This window comes from Photinus pyralis, unplaced genomic scaffold (assembly GCF_008802855.1).
Source record: "Photinus pyralis isolate 1611_PpyrPB1 unplaced genomic scaffold, Ppyr1.3 Ppyr1.4_LG1, whole genome shotgun sequence".
In the NCBI taxonomy this organism is placed as follows: domain Eukaryota; kingdom Metazoa; phylum Arthropoda; class Insecta; order Coleoptera; family Lampyridae; genus Photinus; species Photinus pyralis.
In genome coordinates, this window is record NW_022170249.1 from 444,408 (window position 1) to 465,637 (window position 21,230).

Sequence of the window (21,230 nt, forward strand, 5' to 3'; positions counted from 1 at the left end):
TCAACTTCAAAGTGCTCATAGTAGTCTAAGTGGATTGATAAAGACACTAAACCTTCCCCATACTTCTTTTAATTATTTCAGGTATTAGATTAAAGGCATTAGGTGACAGCGGCTATAGTTTCGACCCGAAGGTCATTATCAATCCACTTAGTCAATATCACCCCGTTTTGAGTCGTTATAAGATGGATAGCTACCAATTTGCTCATAGTACATCGCAAGTGGTTTTTGATCAATTTGAGCGTTGAAAAGCTTCTTCCGCATCCAGCAATACTGATGCATATTGTTAAAAAAACCTTTCAACTCATCTCCCAAGATTCTTTCCTATACACATTTCGTCTCATTAAATGGTTGGTACGCATATACAAAGTTGGGCATTATATCAATATGATTATTATTTTTTCCGCCCCTTTCACAGTGCCGCCCGGGGCGGACCGCTTCTCCGCCCCCCTGTCGGTACGCCACTGACTTCATGTATGACTGCATTGCAATTCCCTACGAAAGGACATGTATGTCATCGCGCTGCATCAGATGCGCATCCCAAGCGGCTATATTGCTACCGTTGTGGTACTCTCAATGTTACAATTCAAATATGTCCAACTCGCCAGGGAAAGACAAACTAGCAACCAGGTCAACGAGCCTTCTCAAAATGACCAGCAAACGTTATTGAATCTTTGCTCAACTCCACGTGTGACCTTAACGCCAGCGTAGTGGTCCTATAAATTCCAATAAGCTGATAAAACTGGTAACGTATGGCTTGACGTCAACTGTCAAATTTAACAAAAGCAATGCACCTGGAAACAAAAACACTTGTAGACAGAAATTCGAAAAGCATGTAGGACAATTCATACGATCAAACATTATTCTCGTCAACAAGGCTAAGCGACCAGCGATATATAATGGGTAGGAGGAGGGGTTAGTTTTGAGTCCTTTTTAATGATCCTGCTAACTTTAAGAATCTACAATAGACACAGCCGCTGGTGGTGGATGGTCTAGTTAGTGTTGATGCGCGAATACGCTATAAATTTTGAAAACGAAAGATGTAGAAACGTATGGTTTTGATGTTCCAAATGTACGACGCTCCTAATTAAAATGAAAGCCTCACATTCACAGGCAGTTATGACAAATGGTTTTGTTTGTCCACAAAAGATAGCGGAAGAGCAATGAGAATAAATGTTGTTTTAAGCATTCGTACAGCAAGAAATATTTTAGTATGGTTCCTTTTGTCTACGCGTGGTAATGATGATAACACAAAGGCTTGCTAAAACGTATAAACAAAGGCGGGTCAATTTAGCAGCGTCTCGCAAAGTCCCATTCCCTGTAGTTTAGGTACGCAAAGGGCGCGTTATGTGAAGCTGTGTAAGTGAATTTTGACGGTAACAGCCTGGTGTTTGTATCCAGACCCTTTTATATCTGATGATTAATATAATATGTGTTGATTGTGATTCAACCGACCGTATCGCGTCGTACACTACAATTTTCGCGCTTCTACAATTTTAAAGATAAAAGTAATGAAGATGTCCCGCAAGCAACAAACGAGAAAAGTAATATTTACCAACCACCGTGCTTTCCGCATTGTTTCAAAACTTCGGCGGCGAAACTTCTCTATCTCAAATATAAACTTGTTGTGTTGCGACAGCGGCGGATATTAAGTAATTTATCAACAATATATCAGGGAGTATAATGTGGTTTCGCTAGTTTCTAATTCGTTAAAGCTTTCAGTTCGGGAATAACGTCTCGACCTAGTTAACGATCACCCCGTAAATTAGGTCCCAGGAAAATTGATAACATCCTAAGATGCTATGAGACAACTGTGTTTTTACTCGAGTGGAGTTATTTATTGCCGTGGATAAACACAATCTCACTAATCAGTTCTATGACTCGGATTATTATTTACACAGTATGTTATGACAAAATTAAACCTTTAATACTATTAAATAAACACTTTTATTTGTTACTCAGTTGTAAACGTTGATTAACAAGATAAAACGCAAACGGGTAAACGTCATGTTTAAACGCTACTGACTTGTAAAACTGACAGCAGACCTGTAAAAATTTTACAAGTTAGTAATCTAGTAATTTCATTGGCCAGAATTAATGCGAAGTCTCTGTTACATGGATCACATGATATTTTAGACATTTCTTCAAGATCAATTTAAGAACTAATTATTTACGTTTACTATTGTTTACAAATGAGTAACAAATAAAATATTGTACATTATACGCCAGGTAAGTGAGTTTTTACTGGCTCTAGGAGATGACAGGCTCGCCTAACGGCTCGCCAGTCAACTTCTCCTATCGCCAGTAAAAACTCACTTACCTGGCTAATAATGTAAAATACTATTAAAATCAGCTTTCACACAACAATAAAATAATGTGACAGCAGCGTAAGATGGAGGCTCGAGGCCTTGGTCCAAACATTCATAGGGGCCCTCCTGTATAGACAATAGTCTTTTTTGTGTGTTTGTTAAGAACAGATTTGGAAAAATACTAAATCAATCTTATTAGCAAAATATTCAGAACTTGAAATATTCGAGTATAGTTGGAGATATTACTCCACTTCCATATTGTAGTGTCATTAAAATAAAAACCTTTCGCTTCCTTTGAATAAGTGTCAACGATGTGAAGAATTTTAAGAAGTTAATTCCAACTGAATACATTTATTACGATTGATATATCTAACTAAACTTCATAAACTATTCCTACTGGCCAAATAATTCTCTTAGTAAACAATACGAGAAGCAATTGTAAATAAGCAATCTATATATTGTGAACTACTAAACGTTGATACTACGCGAGTATTAACTTGGATTAACTCTTCCGTGACATAAATTTGTTGAACAGAACCTGTCGCGTTGTCAAACGTTTAATAATAGTTATTTGTGCAACTAGTTGGGAAAAGCACGATTTTTCGTAACGAGCAAAAGAAAGTGAGTTACGAATAATAGTGTTTCCCAAGGTGTTTCACACAATATTTTTTCTAATTTTGAATATGATCCTTTTTAAATGAAGTTAAACATGTCCATCCAATAATAATTGTTTCTAAATCATCAAGTGAGTGTGTGTGTGTTTGACACTTCGTTACTATGGAAGCAATTTATGTTTAGTGTCAAGTTTCACAATTGCCATTTTCGAAAAAGTGAACTAACCTTTCTTCACGTACAAAATGTAGTATTTCAGGAGCAGTTCGTTCAAGTGACCATTCCCAACACAAAGACAAAAGTATTTCGAGAATTTTCTATAACCACTGGTGCTTTTGATGGTATAAATTGCATTGAAATGATAAAGAAGTACGTGCTGCTAAGACCTTCAAATGTAAAGCATGACAGATTTTTCGTGAAATATTCAAATGGGAAATGTGTGGAGTTCAACCTGTGGGTATGAATACTTTCGGAAATTTGCCGAAAATGATACCCCAGTTTTTAAAGTTGCCAAATCCCTGTTTGTACACCAGTCATTGCTTTCGGCGGTCATCGACCACTCTCTTTGCTGATTCTGGGGCCGACTTGTTGAGAATAAAGCAACATGGGGGGTGGAAGTCGAATACAGTCGCTGAAGGCTATGTGGAGAATTCCATAATTAATAAACAGAAGATTGCAACTAACATTCTTGGAGAGAAGATAGAAAAGACGCAAATTAATGCTACCCAGAAAACTACGGTGTCAGATGGAGTCAATATTGCCCATTGTTCCAATTGTGTTATTAATATTTATAATTCGTTTTTCGGAATACAAGTAGTTTAGTTTAAATGACACGTTACCGTAAGCATTTGAGACGGAATTTACGTTAAATTTAAGTTTTGTTTACTGTAAGAAAACTGAAATCAAATTTATATCACAAATTTTATTCTTGTATTTTTTGCAACTAATGGGAAATTTACTTTTTTAGGCTATCATCACAAAAACGTTGATTTTGTGGACGCTTTTGCGGCCATAAAGTTTAACTTTATTGTACGCTTATGTCAAACTTTACTTTATTGTACACATCTGTCAAACTGTACCTCGAACTGTACCTACTTATTTGAAACTGATGTGTGAGAAACAGTAATCTGTTTAATACAAAGCGTCTATCTGGTCTAGCCCCATCAAGGATTGGGCCATCCACGTGCGTTTTTTTCATTTTCGGACTTGTAGGAATGTTTCACACTATTTTGCGTAATCACAATGTTCACATTTAAAATTATAGTTTGACGTTTCAATCTTTGCTGCTTGCAGACCTTTTTGAAGTGTAGAACCAAAACATGAGGAAGATGTTATTGCTTACATTATTATACGAAGAATCACCAGCAATTAACCGAGAACACAAGTAGCTACTTATACCTACCATCAAAGTAGGTAATCAGGTTTCTAATAATTGTACGTTAACTATAAGGTCTTGCAAGCCACAGTTACGAAGGACCTATTGCATTTGACATTATTAAAATCTTGTGCAACGGAGGAAGTTGCGATTGTACTTTTACTCTCAAACGCCTGCTCTTATATCATATATGACTTAGGGTCGCAACGCTTACAACTTCCAAAATTTCATTTGGGGTATCTGAACTGTCGCTATCACCCATTTTGATACGCACAAAACACACGCAAAGATGCTAATTATAATTTATTACATACGACAGGAAATGCTTTGTTTTTAATTATCTAAGATAACTATGATTTTCAGAAAAAATATGTTTATGAGCAAATTTTTGAATTCTTTTTTGATGATCGCCTAAAAAATGTTGTGTGCACCTTGGCGAAAAGTGATTTGTTAGGCCTCATCTGAATTGCGGCCTCGGCTACCGCCTCGGCCACAAACAGCAGCTTCGGCCAAAAAAGATCACTTTTACGGCCTTGGTACACAAATAACTATTTTGTGCAATTGGACGCGAAACAACAACTTCGCGTTCGCCATGGCGGCCGCGAAATTCACTTTCGCGGCCGCTGTCATAGCGACGGCCGTTAAAGTAAAACAATGTCACATATATTTTGACAATCAGCATGTAGGTAATTACAAATCTTTTGGATAAATGTTAATATTAATCGTACAGTTCGTATTGTTACTTATACCATTGAATAAAAACACTATAAGAAGCCTAACGCTTATGGAAGAAAGCGCGACAAATCTCACAAATCCCCTTGCACCCGCATTGGTTGTGACCACCGAACTCTCATTGCGGTAATTATAGGAGGAAAGCAAATTCTCATTCTTCTCAGTTCAAGAATCGACTCTATTGACAGTGTTCCCATTATATTCTCAGTTCAAACTCTGTCGCGCTTTATTTCCACGGGGTTAGGCTTCTTATAGTGTTTTTATTCAATGCTTATACTTACTCCTGAAATAAAGTCTAAAGTGTTAGAAGCGTTATACATTGAAACTGTAACATTTTGATTTTCATTAGAACTCTAAACTGACAGGTACACTTGAAGTCCTTGTAGCATTTTCTGTACTGCCGATGCCGCTTCGCTTTTTCAGGTACTAACTGCGACACAGCATAATTCGCAACAAGTTTTATTTCCGGAGGAGTTCCGGATATCGAAGAATCACTTTCGGACTCACACTTTTGACTTTTCTTTCACGAAAAATTATTCAGTGTTTATCTCATTTCCATGGTAAAATGAAAACTGGTCGTCTTTTTATTTGCGACGAAAATTATTATTTTTGAAATCTCATTTTTATTTATTGACGATTCTACGCAATTGCACAAAAAATGTTGTGTATACCACGGCCGCGTCATTCTTTAACGCCCTCAAAGTTGCCTTGCCTCGGCCGCAAGCGGCCTCGGCGCCAATCTTCTTTTCGGTACGTTAAAGAATGACTTCGCGGCCTAAGTATACAAATAACTATTTCAAGCTAATGAACAATGGTGTCTTCGGAAAGACAATGGAAAATGTAGATAGACGAAAAATAATAAAGTTGCTAACTCACTGGGAGAATTTGGGTAAACGCTTGGGAATTGAGAGCTATTGAAAGCACAATAACTAAATATACTAATATCTTAACCGCTAACCTAATAAAAACCAAATTAAATGGTATTAAACATAAACAAGATTAAAAATATTCCATCAATCTTTTAAGATCAGATACTGAGTAAGTATTAATGTCACACATATTAGCAATTTTGTTAAAGTTGCTTACCATAACAAATATTGGTGATTTACAAAGTAAGTTTGTATTGGCCTTAGCACAATTGAAAGTATATAAGTACATTACGAGCCGAAGAACGTGGCACATGGAACCGAATGAGGGAAAGAAGAAATGGACAATCTAGGTTATTGTGTAACAAATTGAAGAGAAAGTTAAGGCTTGACAGAGTTCTGCGAACTTCTAAGGAATGTACCTGAAATCGAGATAACAGTAGTTGATGATCAGTACCAATCGCGGGATAAACTCTGTCCAATTTAAACGATAAAAACTTCAGAAACTTACGCTGCACTGCTTCCAGGGTTGTTTTATGGCAGTCATAGTAAGGATACCAAATAAGAGAACCATACTGTAGTTTGGATCGCACATAAGCAGCATATAGAGATTTGATAGCAAAAATATTGGAAAAATCACGACAATTTCTGATAATAAAGCCAAGCATTTTTAAAGCAGAGGCAATAGTCACCGATATATGTTCCGAAAAGGAAAGTTTAAGATCAAATATAATACCCAAATCCGTGACCGATGTACATCGTTTAAACTGAATATCATTAAATTGATAAGGATGTAAAAGAGGTTGAGATTTTCTTGAAAACGAAACTACTTTGCATTTAGACATGTTTAAGTGAAGGTTGTTTTTTGAACACCATTCACCAAGTTTATTTATTTTTGTTTGGAGGTAAACGCAATCATCATTACTATAAATGGATGTAAAAATCTTTAAATCGTCAGCGAATAATAAGGTGTTACAGGAAAGTAAAGAAGGCAAATCATTTATGAAGATTAAGAACAGTAGGGGACCGAGGTTAGATCCTTGCGGAACTCCTGACGTAACCACAGCAGAGTCAGATATGTAATTCTTGTATTGCACACATTGTAGTCTACCACTAAGGTATGATTCGAACAGTCGGAGAAGCGAAGTAGAGAAACCAATTTTGTCCAATTTGCTCAGCACCAAGCTGTGATCTACTTTGTCAAATGCTTTGAAGTCAGTATATGTATATTACATCCACTTGACCCTGATTATCCAATACTTTCGAAGCAAACTGTGTAAAGCAAGACAGATTTGAGATAGTTGAACGATTTTCCATAAAGCCATGCTGATCTGGAGAGATATAATTTCGAATTTGGGGATAGATTCGCGAATATAATATCGTTTCTAGTATTTTGGCAAAGTTAGAAAGTATACTAATTGGTCTGTAATTGCATATTATAGTTGGGTCATCATTTTTAAACACCGGGCAGATGCGAGCTTCCTTCCAACAGTTAGGGAACGTCGAAGTTTTAAGAGAAAGGTTAAATAGTATGAGTAACGGATATATGAAGGCATCTGCAAATTCCTTGACAAGGCAACTGGGGATTTGATCGGGACCTGTAGTCATTTTAGATTTCAATTTAGACATAGAAGACATAATTTCTTCGGTTGATATGCTGGTAATATTAATAATAGGCATATTACTTACATTTGGGGTGCAAGAAGGTTCCAGAAAATCGAAAATATACGAAAAATGTCTACTTTTGCACCCTCCGTAACTCTGGAACGGTTCAATTTAGCGAGATTATACAGTGTGTCCCAGATCGCGTGGGATTACATGGGTAACTTTGTTATTATTAAAGATAGAGAATTGGTTAAATGGGCAATGTTTGCAGTTTTGGATGCTTATTTAAAATTTCCTTATGGAAATTCAAAATGTCGCATAGGTCATTTCCTTGAATGTCTTATATCATCGAAAGTATAAGAGATATAAAAAAAAGTTTTATATAAAAGTGACTGTCTTTGATACGCTTAATTTAGAATTGATGTCCAAAAAAAATTTAAGATGGCCACTTTTGAGGAACATTTACAAACTTCCTAAAGTTAAATGGGCGCCATATTGGATTTTTAGATTACTTGATAGATTTTTTAATTCTCTTTTCAACCAGCCATCATAACATAACATACCAGTTATATCAACGGTTTTTATATTTTAATCAAGTAGGCTGTGATGAATTAAAAAAAACAAAACAAAATCTATTCGAACCAACAAAACAATGAAAATAATTACACCAGATGTTTAAAATACTGGCCATTATTAGTGAAACACACTTCAAGACAGTTTGTAGTGGTAGCTACTTCCACTTTACTTTTATTGTTTAATTATGTACTTACTCTTATAATTTAATGTACCTACTGTACATAATATAATTCGTCTATTGTGACCTGAGCAACCAGCTTGTTGGTAGGTATAGCATAACATAAACCAACCCTTTCTAAGAAACATACGTTGTCGAGAAAAATCCTTTACGGAAGTTTATTGGAGAATTTGTAATCATGGTGAGCAGTTAAAGATCCAACGAAGATTACCGGTCCAATTACATGACTTCCCATTATGCCACAAAATACATTAATTAAAAAAATATTACTTGATTTCGACGTGAAACTACATGTAGGTTTTCCTGTGACCAGTATAGTGTTCATTATGTCGATTTGAACACTCCGCAGTTAGAAAAATAAGATTCATCTGTCCATATACTCGGACTGGTAAAACTGTTAGTTTCGATATTCTTGCGGATAAACCACCTACTGACCTACAAAATGTGACCTGAGACAATGCATCAATGGTAATACATTGTGTATAAATAAAGCAAAGTGTCTTGAAATGTGTTTAACTGGATAATGGCATGACATTTTTTCGAGGGGATAGTTTGTGGTTATACCACCATTTGTAGATATGTAAGTATGGATAGTAAGATGGTCAATAAGTGATGTTATAAAAATCAAAATTTTTCTAGGCCTACTTATATAAAATTTTGGAGGGAGTTGTAATGCCCAAACCCCCCTCTCATGAGTGCGCTCCTGATTTTTTAAACATCTAATGTAATTATTTTCATTGTTTTGTTGGCTCGAATAGATTTTGTTTTGTTTTTTTAATTCATCACAGCCTACTTGATTAAAATATAAAAACCGTTGATATAACTGGTATCTTATTTTCAATCTTATGTTATGATGGCTCGTTGAAAAGAGAATTAAAAAATCTATCAAGTAATCTTAAAATCCCATATAGCGCCTATTTAACTTTAGGAAGTTGGTAAATGTTCCTCAAAAGTGGCCATCTTGAATTTTTTTTTACATCAATTCTAAATTAAGCGTATCAAAGACAGTCACTTTTATATAAAACTTTTTTTTATATCTCTTATACTTTCGATGATATAAGACATTCAAGGAAATGATCAATTTTAGTTTTTTTGAATTTACGTCGAACCTATGCGACATTTTGAATTTCCATAAGGAAATTTTAAATAAGCATCCAAAACTGCAAAACATTGCCCATTTAACCAATTCTCTATCTTTAATAATAACAAAGTTACCCATGCAATCTCACGCGATCTGGGACACACTGTATACGAGGCCATTTTTGTTCGCAATTTACTGTAGACTATTTTTGTATACGGTACTTTTCGCACTAAACCACATAGTTTGATAAATATTTAAGAACAACTAATCAAAATTACCAATTTTCCAACTGTATTCCCCCCTCCCAACCAAACCCGACGCTTAAAATGGTTGGTAGCTATCCATCTTATAACGACTCAAAACGGGGTGATATTGACTAAGTGGATTGATAAAGACACTAAACCTTCCCCATACTTCTTTTAATTATTTCAGGTATTAAAATAAAGGCATTAGGTGACAGCGACTATAGTTTCGACCCGAAGGTCATTATCAAGCTTAAGTTCTCTTAAACCTCACTATCTATAGAAAGTGAAATAATGACTAGTTTAGATACTGATGTGATAATAGAAAGATTTTTGTCAAACAAAAAGAGAAAAGTAGTTTAATGTATGATTTTGGCTGATTTGTGATGTTTTCAATAAAAATTTACGATCTTGTGATTGTGTAATTGATAACTTGTTTATTACTCCCCTATCACAATAAACGTGCAAAGAAATATAAATTTAAATATTTTCGCTGTATTAATTTTTTTGTAAAGGTACTATGCGTGGTTAGGTGAGTTGGGAATGGGTGTGCGTGTGGGGCGCGTCTATGAAAATGCCCCTGGGCGCATTTTAGCTTAATCCGGCGCTGACTGAAGTCCACTCTGGTCCAAATTGTTCGCTTATAAAGCCTGCTACACACATGCAAGCAAGTCGTACAATTTGGCTTGTCAAGCTAAGTTGACTGAAAAGTCGGTTGTGGTTTTGAGCTTCCACGCGCACAGACTTAATTCGCGACTTATGGAACAACTTTAGTAGGTAGGTGTCTATCTAGTTAGTTTGAACAATGGCTTCGGATGATATACTTATTGCCACAGCAGTTGCACTGTACGTGAAATCAAAATCAAAAAAACGCTCACGCTGGACTAAGCATTGGTTAACAAAAAGAGGCAAATATTCTCATACCAACTTATTAGATGAATTGAGACTAGAACCTCGCGATTGGTTAAACTACCTTAGAATGGATACCGGTACTTATGAGGAATTACTGTGTAGTGTTGCTCCATTAATTAGAAAGAAAGACACTGTAATGAGAGCTGCAATTACTCCTCACGAAAGATTAACTGCAACGCTGCGATTTCTAGCAACAGGTCGAACTTTCGAAGACTTGAAGTTTTCCGTAATTATATCACCCCAAGCATTGTCGCAGATAATCCCCGAAACATGCAAAGCAATAATAACCGTTCTAAAAGATAAATACATGAAGGTAAGAAACCACGTAAGAAATATTTTATAATTATTACATAGGAATCAAACACACATTGTTATGGTGCGACATTGCTAAAATAGTTTGCCAGTGCCTCCGAGATTGGCGCCTGGTGTTGGCAGTGATCCGGATATATGCTCGCTTGACTAACTCTATTTTGTGTATGGTGCGTATTTTGGGCTGGGGCTAAAGGAGCAACATAATACCCTTCAGGTGCAGGTAACTCAGCAGGTTGAGACACAATGCGAGAGTTTCGCGTTAGGGTTCCACACTGGGCTTCAAAGATACCATCGTTAATAATTTTTGTAAGATAAATTGCTTGTTGTTTCGGCACCTCCCTGAGTTGCTCAGCAACATGGTGTGCAAAGTTATCAAATTCCCTAATTGGATTTGGTGCTTGCAACTTTTGAGCTACAATATCCAGCACGGCGTCTGCCTTCTTCATTCTTTTTCCTCCATTAGAAGATGGTGCCCTAGATCCTGATCTAGAACGGTGAGCCACTACTGTCGTAGATGATGGAGTTCTTGATCTATCCACAGTAGGGGATAGTGGGTCACTTTCATAATCGGAACGTTGCGTTTCATTTGTCTCTTCATTCGACTGTTGCGTTTCCGCTTCCGGACCAAGTGATTGTGTGTTTTGTTCCTTAAAAAGTATACATTCATTAATTTTTTACTTAATTTCAGCTACCTAAGACAGAAAACGATTGGAAAAAAATAGCAAAAGAATTTAATTCCGAATGGCAGTTTCCCACTTGCATCGGCGCAGTAGATGGGAAACATATCCATATCGTTGCACCAAAAGGAAGTGGCTCCTACTATTTTAATTATAAGAAACGGAACAGTATTGTACTGATGGCAATTAGCAACGCCAACTATGAGTTCATTATGTGTGACATCGGCACTAATGGAAGAGTTTCGGATGGTGGAGTGATACGAAACACTACATTTTATGAACTACTTGTGGCAAATAAATTAAAAATTCCGAAAGTTGGTAACGGTGCTTTGCCGTACGTGTTTGTTGCTGATGAAGCGTTTACTCTTCGCCCGGATATGCTAAATCCTTTCAGTCAAAAACAGTTGAATTACGAGCGTAGAATTTTTAACTACAGGTTAAGTAGGGCCAGAAGAATTATAGAAAACGTTTTCGGAATATTGGTAGCCCGGTTTAGAATTTTCCATACTGACATTAACTTAAAATTAGAAACAACAGAGATTGTTACTTTGTGCTGTTGCATTCTCCACAATTTTTTATGCATCAAGAGTTCAAATCATTATATTCCACCAGAAAGTACCGACCAAGAAGACATTGGCAATGCGACCGTTACACCGGGATTGGCATCTCATGGGGTTTTCGATGAATTACAAAGAACACCAACCAATATTTCCGCAAATGCAAAACAAACGAGACAGCAGTATTTAGAGTATTTCAATGGTGTTGGTGCTGTAGAATGGCAAGACCGTATGATAGTACAACGCGAATAAAACAGATTTCGAAATAATATAAATGTTTATTTACTTACCTCCTGCACATCATCACCCTCATCATCAGAAATTGTACTTCTTGAAGGTTTAGGTTCTTCCTGTTCCAACAAAAACGTAAGTAATTCATAATACCACAAAGTTGGTATATATAATTCATCTGTGCCGACCCCAGATCTCTCAGATGCCAAAACCTTGCGATACTCCTTCCGAAAACACGTCCTCAACGAATTAATTTTCTTCACGGCGCTTTCTTTGGTTGCATTTTTTTCCACTTCTTCAAGTTTTTTTACTAATTTTGCATACGCAGCATTCTTCTTCTGTTTATTACTGTAGTCCTTACTTTTTATTTGCCACAGGCACGGGTTTTCCCGGTACATCTCGATAAATTCCGTTAGGAAATCTCGGGATAGACTTCTTAGATCGGCCATGTTGTTGCAGTGAACGCTCTGTTTTACTCAAGTTCGCCGATTCTGCCGTGTTCGCATACACACGTCTCGACTTGCAGTACGATTTAACTGTACGCAATCGGTTTTGTCCGATTTCACGCATGCCCAACTTCTAGCCCAACTCAAGCTCCGACTTGCTCTACACACACACTTGCAAGTTGTACGATTTGGTCTGTTCAAGCCAAGTTGTACGACTTGCTTGCATGTGTGTAGCAGGCTTAAGATGCATGAGGCTTTTCCTTTTCTTTTCTGGTTTTTAAACTCGACAGGCCAGTAGCCCCTGTGTGTTTCGTTTTTTCATTAAAGTCTGACTTGCTTCCATATTTTATAGTAGTTATGAGTCCTAATTGTTATGTTCTTTTTGGTTTCAGTGTAATTTTTCTTAATTTTGATTCTTTTCGTCTTTGCGATACCCTTGACCTTTTTATAATGTTCTTCTAGAGCCTTTACCTATATCATAAAGTTTCCTATCGTTATGTTCCAATGGTTTAACAACATATTTGTCGTATTTTTCTTTGGAAGTTACAACTGGGTTTTTCCGTAAAATTTTCTCCTCTTCCACAGCATCTGTCGGCGGCTAAAAACGAATTAAACGCACATAGTGATTCATTTCGTGAAAAACGACCACGTGTTCCAATCCCACTCCCGAGTCCCACCCATTTTTGGATATAACCGAGTTTGATGCAAAACAGCGGATTGGATTTGGCCGAGTTTGCTTCAAAAGCTAGTTTTTAAACGGCAATATACTGATGAAATAACCGCTTTTGCTTCGAAATAACTGCACCAATCGATAGTCTGCAATATAAAGTTTAAAATAGAAGAAACAATTTTTTTTTCTAAATTTGGATATAGCCGGTTTTGCAGCAAGCTCCTCAATTATTATATCCCAGACGGACTACGATTATTTCCTATTTATTATAATAAATTTAATATAATCTCGGTAAGTTCTCAACCAATCTCCTTGTTTTTAGACTCGTTAAAAAGGGTGGAAAACGCACTATATGACTTGTGTATGGTCCTCATGGTTTAATTCATCGCAATGTTGGTGAATGCCACTGAAAAATGTCTAACCTTCTACAATCCGTCTGATTGAAGTGAGTGGAATTATGTGAATGAGAAGTTTAGAATCAAATGGTTTGAAGGATCTCAGTAGTCAGTATCCTATCGCTATCTCTGTCCTTTTTGCTCTCGCGCGCTTATCTCCCTGTCGTCACCAACGCTACACTTGAAATCGTCTGCCATAGCATATTTGAAAACTATCGAAAAAATGCGATTTCTTGGTACAAATCTTTTCCGTGGTCCTTATAGTTTAGTAATTTCGTTGATCACCCAAAGAAGTCACTTATTCACATTATTACTATGTACGCTGCCTCCCGGTCTAATATGATCCAATTTCAATACATATCAATTTATAGTTGGCGTCCACAAGTGCTAGCAATACAATCGAATGGCTGCTTTTGTAATTATAAAATAACGAACCTCCGTTGATGGGACAACGTTTATGTGTTTCCCATCAAGGGCCCCAATGCAATTGGGGAAAGTGGTCGAGGAGCTACCAAAATATCTAAGGGAAAATACGAGCAAGAAATGAGTTTTTTGGAACCATGCCTGGAATGTCATGTAGAAAAAACGTAGATTCATCTCCTGTCCATGAGATGGTACGTATAATGAAGATGAATGCTGAGCGTCGGAAACAAAAACGTGAAGAAAGATCTACAAAAACTGGAGATATGGATGAAGTGTAGACTTGTTTTACCTCAGCATGGCAAAAACTGTAAAAAAGTTAAATCCACTGGCACAAACTACAATACGGATGAACCTTTGCAAATTAGTATCTGAAGCAGAGATACGAGAAATACATAGTGTTACCCAAAACAGAATCCAAAACCCAGGGGAATTTTCGTCTGGCTCTAGTGCCACGTCATGCTCGGCGCCTTCCCTTGACAGAACGACGCCATTATCGTCTTCGAACTACGGACACATCCTATCGACAAGCACAGTACCATATACCCAATTTCCTACCCTCAGGAACAATATTTATCATGTTCTCCGTCAAATCCAAATTTTACTTCATTATAATTACCTACGTCTTGTACTTTTTCCTACCTCTTGAATAACTTCTAATTTAAAACTGTTATGTTTATCGGTTTGTATGGCATTTAAGTTCATAATAAATATAGAGCATAACATAGCGATTTACTTGCAAGTAAATAGAAAAATGACACTTACCGTAAACACACTGTTAGACGCTCTTTAGAACTTATAGGTTTTCGAAAATTAGTATGCATTTTCACTATTCGTGGTTCTAACAATCTATGAACGTATCCGAAATCAGTTTTATCATCCGAAAATACATCTGGAATCTGCTGGAACAATCTTCTGTTTCCAAAAGATTGATCAAGGTGTGGTATTCCCCGAACTCGTCTCGCACACGATTAATCTGGTGGACCCAGAATTTCTTATACTTTCTCCTCTCTTTGGCAACCACCACTGCCGATGCAGTCTCCTCCATTTCTTCTTCAAATTCGTCTGATGACAAATCATTGGAATGTACATCCATTGCGCTCGGTGTCTATCGTGTTACTGAACTTTTAACTGCTTCGGGTAAGGTAGCGTGGCGTGGCATCAGAAAAATATGCACATTGTACAATCTGATGCTTCACGCCACGTCGCGTGGCGTTGCATCAGGCTAATGTGTTTCTACCTTTTTCATTGGACGTTAACTGAACAAATTACGCGCGATAGACTCCTTGATATGCTCACCACCGTTCGATAATTATCGCTTGTGATAAATCAAGAATACCACTGTGGGCTACAGTGCGCTACAGTTTCGAACAGAATGGGATTTGCGCTCGTAGCCGCGTCTGTGTAAACGCCATTCGGCTGTATAGGTTGTTGACGTATGTTCTAATTTTTTTTAATCATCACTCTCCTTGTATCCCCAGCATCAATAGCAATAAACTTGTAAATGGGTCCCACAACGCCTTGTAATACAAGAAGGATTGTTTGTAGTTCCTGAACATGATTCCAGAATGACGTGGGTTACGCATGCGCACATGTTTTCCGTCTATACAACCAACACAGTTTGGGAACTTCCACTTTGTGCGTAGTCTGTAATGTGTCCCAAATAGCCATGCTTGTCTCTTTTACAGGTGATACATACGTTTACCTTGACGCTGTAGGGCGTGTTATATCCGTTTTAACCGTATCTGCACGTACCCCTTCGGAAATATACAGGACAGCAAATTTGCCGCGAGACCGTTAACCTGATTCGTGAATGCAGTCGAGTCTTTCCCGTTTTGTTTTATATTTGCAAGTTTTGCTTCGGCTATACGAGATTTTTCGCGTTGGCAACGTTCTTTCAAAACTGTAATTACCCCGTCTGAATCTGCAACCTCAGCTGGTACCGCCAACCTTGTTTTTCCTGTTAATCTAGATTTTACGAATTTCCATGCATTTTCATTGTGACCTTCCGAATTTGCTTTTAAAAGTTCTAACGCATCTACGAGTGAAACTAATATCAGCGAGAGTAACTTGGCAAATGCTTGTATTGTTCGATCCCTAAGTCTATCAAATGCTTTTTAGATCCATTCTTTATGTTTCGGGGTGAATCTATGCCAATAAGAATTTGCAAGCTGTACAAACTTATTAAATAATTTTATTTTTTGCGCGATCGGTCATTTCTGACTATTTACCATGTGTGTTTCCATGACAGTAAGTTGAATTTACCAGTTGCTATGATTACGACGACGTCAAAATTACTTACCGATCTAAAAACAGAACAGCAAAAATACTTACCGACGCCTTTTTAAAAACAATCAGTTCAATATTACATTTAATCTTTAATTATTGTTACATTAAATGTACAATTTGTGCTGATGTTTCGTATACAAAGAACACGTCATTTAAACCTGAAGCAATAGAGATCAATGTGTTTAAAGTTGTGCTTTCGTTTTTCTTAATACATTCCAATTACAATTTTGTTCTGTAAAATCTTCGACATACCATTCGGCCACCGGCGAATACCTCGCTCATAAAGTTATAACGGAAGTGCAAAGCTAGCAAACTACATCAGACACATGCACAAGAAATTATTAATTTCAGTTTTGACAAATAAACTGGTTACCTAGTGATGTACACCATACCACTTCGATCATTGCAATTTATTCTGCTCGTTAATTTCTTAGTGCATATTTATATTGGTTGTATAATTTTAATTTCGATCGCGCAAAAAATGTTATAAGCACGTCGAACGTTAAGGGTTACCGTTCTCAGACAATAATTGGAGTCGTCGCTCCGCTCCTCCTCCAAACAATTGTCTTCGAACGGTAAAAATTCCTTACCGTTCTCCATACTTAATATACTATAATTTTCCGCAATTTCTGCCCTAACAATTTGTTGCTTTAGAACCTGAATTTTAATAGCTCTTTTGGCCTGATTGTTATGCTCACTTTTAATTTGTAACAACTTTTGGATATCTTCCCATATCCTCGACATGTACAGCTATTCTCTTAAACGCCCTACAGACGGTACGATTTGTCGTACAACTTATCGTACGACTTAGATCGATACTACAGTCTGACAGATAATCGTACCGTGTGTAGCGATGTCGTACGACGGATCGTTAATCGAAATCGTATTGGATGGTAGTATGAACCTGCCATAAAACTTGGCGTACTACTCGACTTGCAAATTGCAGATCGTATCGTGTGTATGTGAACTGTGCGATATCTGACCAACTTTAGTACGATTTCGACTACAGGAAAGGTGAGTCTATTATTTGGGTATTTCTCGCTACTTACCTTACTTTTATTAGAATGGATGCTAAATATAAAGATTTTTGGGAGGAATTCATAAGCTTATACAGACAACATAGTTGTTTGTGGAATATAAAGTCGAAGGAGTATGCAAATAAAATTAAACGCAATTCAAGTTATGAAGAATTGCTAATAAAATATAAGGAATTACACCCCAACGCCACAATAGACATTTTGAAAAAGAAGATCAACAATATTCGAACAATATTTAGACGTGAATTAAAAAAAGTTAGTATATCTGTTTGTATTAATCGTTAATTATAGTCAGAACAGAATGTTTTCATTATGATTGATATTACATTACGTGTAAAAGCCTTCATGACAAAAATGGGGTAATTTTAGGTGCAAGATTCTACCGGTACAGGTAAAGGAACAGATGACGTTTATGAACCGAACTTATGGTACTATGACATGCTATTGTTTACTGCTCACTGTGAAACTGGTCGAAAGGGAAGAGCTATCGACGACAGCGATACGGAGGAAAATACCCAAGAACATATTTCTGTGAGTGAAATATATTTGACTTTCATTGATACATCAGCAATAGTATAATAATGATAACCAAAAATAATGTTATGTTTATGATATCATTTGTTCTTGAAATGCGACTTGCCCAGTACTATTATAAAAGCGCTTGTAGCTATCTCTTACGTTTTTAGTTGACACTGTTGCGTTAGTAATTTTGGTTTTTTCTAAGCCCCTCAAATTTCCAGTTTGTCGCCACTCTCCGGGAATTATAGTGCTGTTGTTCATATCTTCACGGTCAATAGAAACTTCCGTTATGTATTTGCCTTTTGATAGTTTTCTCAGAAAATTGTGCAATGCACAACACGCCAGTACTACTATGTCAATGTTCTTAACATCAATTGCTATGGGTTGCAAGAATATTCTAAATCGCGATGCTAATATACCGAATCCATTCTCCACAACCCGTCTAGCTCTGCTGAGACGGTAATTAAATATCTTTTCGTCGTGCGTTATGTGCTTTTGAGAATATGGTTTCATTAGATTTGGGATTAATGGAAATGCCTCGTCGCCAATGAATACGTATGGTACTACATCGTCCATTCCAGGCAGTTGAACAGGATTTGGAATTTCTAATGTTTTGGTAACCAAACGCTTATAGATTCTCGTCTCACACAATATTCCACCATCTGATACACGACCATTAGTACCCGTGTGCACATATATAAACTCGTAATTGGCATTAACGATAGCAAATAATACTACACTAAAGGTGCCTTTATAGTTATAATAATACGAACCACTTTGTGCCGGTTTTTTTATGAGGACGTGCTTACCGTCTATCGCTCCTAAGCAGTTCTCAAATTGCCAAACGTCTTTAAACTGTCTGGCAATTTTTTTCCACTCCTCCTCTGTGGAAGGTACCTGCAAATACTTGCTATAATTAATAATTATGGTCATATGAATAGGAAAAAATTGTTTTATAATTTACTTAAAAATGATACATATTATATATGTTACATTTCAGGGGAATGAAGCCGAAGAAGAAAGCGCGGATATTGACGTTCAATCGCCGACCTCGCTGTTATCACCGGCAGGCAGTTCTTATAGTATAGAGGCACCAACAGTTGGTCTACAATGTTCAAATGCGTCTTCTAATAATACTCCCTCTACTAGCAGACCAGCATCTCGTTCTTCACAGCCACGCAAAAGATCAAATGTAAAAAAAAATTATTTGGAGGAAAAGAAAGCATCCTTATTAAATCTAGCCCACACTGCGTTACTTTCTGACGATGACGAATACACTGTGGTTGGGAAAAGAATTGCTTTTCAGTTGAAAGATCTGGGCGACAACCAAAAGATTATAGCCGAAAAGCTGATTTCTGATGTTATGTACTTCGCTAAATTAGGAAAATTAAGCGAAGATAGCAGAGTAGAGCCATTTACCAATACGCCCATTGCACAGCTACCAACTTTTGGATCAAATATACATCTACTGCAACCCATTCAGCGCCAAGCACACGTATCCCAACACTCAACCCATACTGTTCAACGAACTCATCAGACGTCATCACAACCTTGTTTCCAAACGCACGATGCCTTACCTGCTTCAAACGATATACCATTTTCATTATCTGACTACATTAATTTTGCCAATAATGATGGTAAATAAAGGACTACAGAATAATAAAGTGTTTCCTTACCTTTAAGTAATCCTGTTTTAATGATTCGTATATAGCCTGACACGTCTCAGGGATGATTTTGCTTAAAGACTGCGGAGAAATTCCTGTGCTAAACTTTAAATCCTCGTAGGAGTTTCCTGTTGCCAAATATCTTAGAGTAACTGTCAGCCTTTCCTCGGCAGTTATCGCATTCCTCATAAATGTATCTTGTTTCGTAATCTTGTCTCGAACTAATTCCAACAGCGACTTATATGTGTCACTGTCCATTCTCAAATAATTTTTGAAATCGCTTGGTTCAGTATTACGCAGCTCATCAAGTAATCGAATATGAGAATACATGTTCCTATTCAATAACCAATTCTTACACCATTTCCTTCTTTTTTTTTTATGTGCATCTTCTAAGTCATCTGACAGGAGTACTGACATAATAACTGCCGCTTTTTTCTTTTTTGACATTTGACGTCACTGTGCTTTTAGTCACCTATCATTGTCAACTAAAGTTTGCTTTTATAATTTGCGACATTTGTCGTTCGACTTATCGTTTACGTTTGTAGGGAATCACGTCGTACGACAAGCTGAAACGATGTTTGATACGACTTGTCGTACGATAAGTTGTACGACAAATCGTACCGTCTGTAGGGCGCTTTAATAAAATTAGCTACTAATAAACCTTAAAATAATTACTTAATAGACCAATAATATTAATAATAAGTGGGGGAGAAAAAAAAGTGTTACCATACACTGAAAGAATTTTTTTGGTACTGCATGCAAAAATTTATATGATTGTGCAAATTTTATTACTTACATTTGGAACAGCTAAAATATTTGGTACTATAGAAACTATTTTTTGCTAGTTTTAATTTGCCGTGCTAGCAAATAATATTATGTGTGATAACTTATAAATTTTGTTGAGGAGAGTTATAACGCGCGAGCTGCAAAAGGCAAGGCGCTACAAAAAATACCATGTGCTTTTTAAATAAAAACACACGCCGCTGACCGGCCAGCTAGCTCTGTTGACAAAAGGGTAAACAGCGGAGAGAGCAAGACAATACAGGGACGTAGGTAAAAGAATTCAATACAATTGGTAATAGCTCCGTAGCTATCCTCGATTTCAACTCAATCTTCTCTACTTACGGTTAGTGGTTCTGGTAGAGTCTTTTGGGCGCCACCTAATTCGTCCAATTTCGCTTATCACTACCCGAACTAGGAAAGGTAGTTTAGCTTGAAAAATATGTAACTATAATCCCACAAAAATAATTATTTATTGGGGTGCTCTGCACCTTCATAAAAGCACAACCAAAACTTCGGTTCCCCAATGGGAATCCCAAAAACTTAGGTCTAACTATGAGGCTTAAAAAATAAATACTCCAAATTAATTCAAACATAAAACATTTACAAAAAAAATTTCCCCCATGAAATACGGAATAAAACCCACCAGAATCTCTGGGGTCAGAACACAAATATTGTTACCGTGGCACAAGTGATGAATTAGATAAAGTGATTTCAATCTCTTAATCGGTAGCTTGGGGGCAATGAA

At 36.8% G+C, this 21,230-nt stretch overlaps 2 protein-coding genes across 4 annotated transcripts; both read right to left on the bottom strand.

The window, feature by feature from the left end:
- Positions 1-10,222: 10,222 nt before the first annotated feature.
- LOC116159883 lies at positions 10,223-12,947 on the bottom strand. 3 transcript variants are annotated; one of them, XM_031472974.1, is made up of 3 exons: positions 12,322-12,947; positions 11,133-11,444; positions 10,223-11,074 (listed from the first exon to the last, which is right to left on the bottom strand). In XM_031472974.1, the coding sequence occupies exons 1-3, from the start codon at positions 12,709-12,711 to the stop codon at positions 11,057-11,059; spliced, it is 720 nt and encodes a 239-aa protein (XP_031328834.1). In that variant the 5' UTR covers positions 12,712-12,947; the 3' UTR covers positions 10,223-11,056. The 3 variants fall into 3 exon arrangements, with proteins under 3 accessions (XP_031328834.1, XP_031328833.1, XP_031328832.1); XM_031472973.1 differs by having other exon boundaries at positions 10,223-10,777; positions 10,836-11,444; XM_031472972.1 differs by having other exon boundaries at positions 10,223-11,444.
- A 5,178-nt stretch (positions 12,948-18,125) lies between these two features.
- Positions 18,126-20,032, bottom strand: LOC116158880 (protein ALP1-like). Its single transcript, XM_031471734.1, has 2 exons — positions 19,715-20,032; positions 18,126-18,935 (listed from the first exon to the last, which is right to left on the bottom strand). Exons 1-2 carry the CDS (start codon positions 20,030-20,032, stop codon positions 18,126-18,128), a joined length of 1,128 nt encoding a protein of 375 aa, XP_031327594.1.
- Positions 20,033-21,230: the final 1,198 nt, after the last annotated feature.

Coding starts and splice junctions, on each gene's coding strand:
- LOC116159883 (XM_031472973.1), bottom strand. CDS start 12,711: ATGGCCGATCTAAGAAGTCTATCCCGAGATTTCCTAACGGAATTTATC. Junction 11,445..12,321: donor AGGGTGATGATGTGCAGGAG/GTAAGTAAATAA, acceptor ATACTTTTTAAG/GAACAAAACACACAATCACT.
- LOC116158880 (XM_031471734.1), bottom strand. CDS start 20,032: ATGTATTCTCATATTCGATTACTTGATGAGCTGCGTAATACTGAACCA. Junction 18,936..19,714: donor TAAAACAGGATTACTTAAAG/GTAAGGAAACAC, acceptor AAGTATTTGCAG/GTACCTTCCACAGAGGAGGA.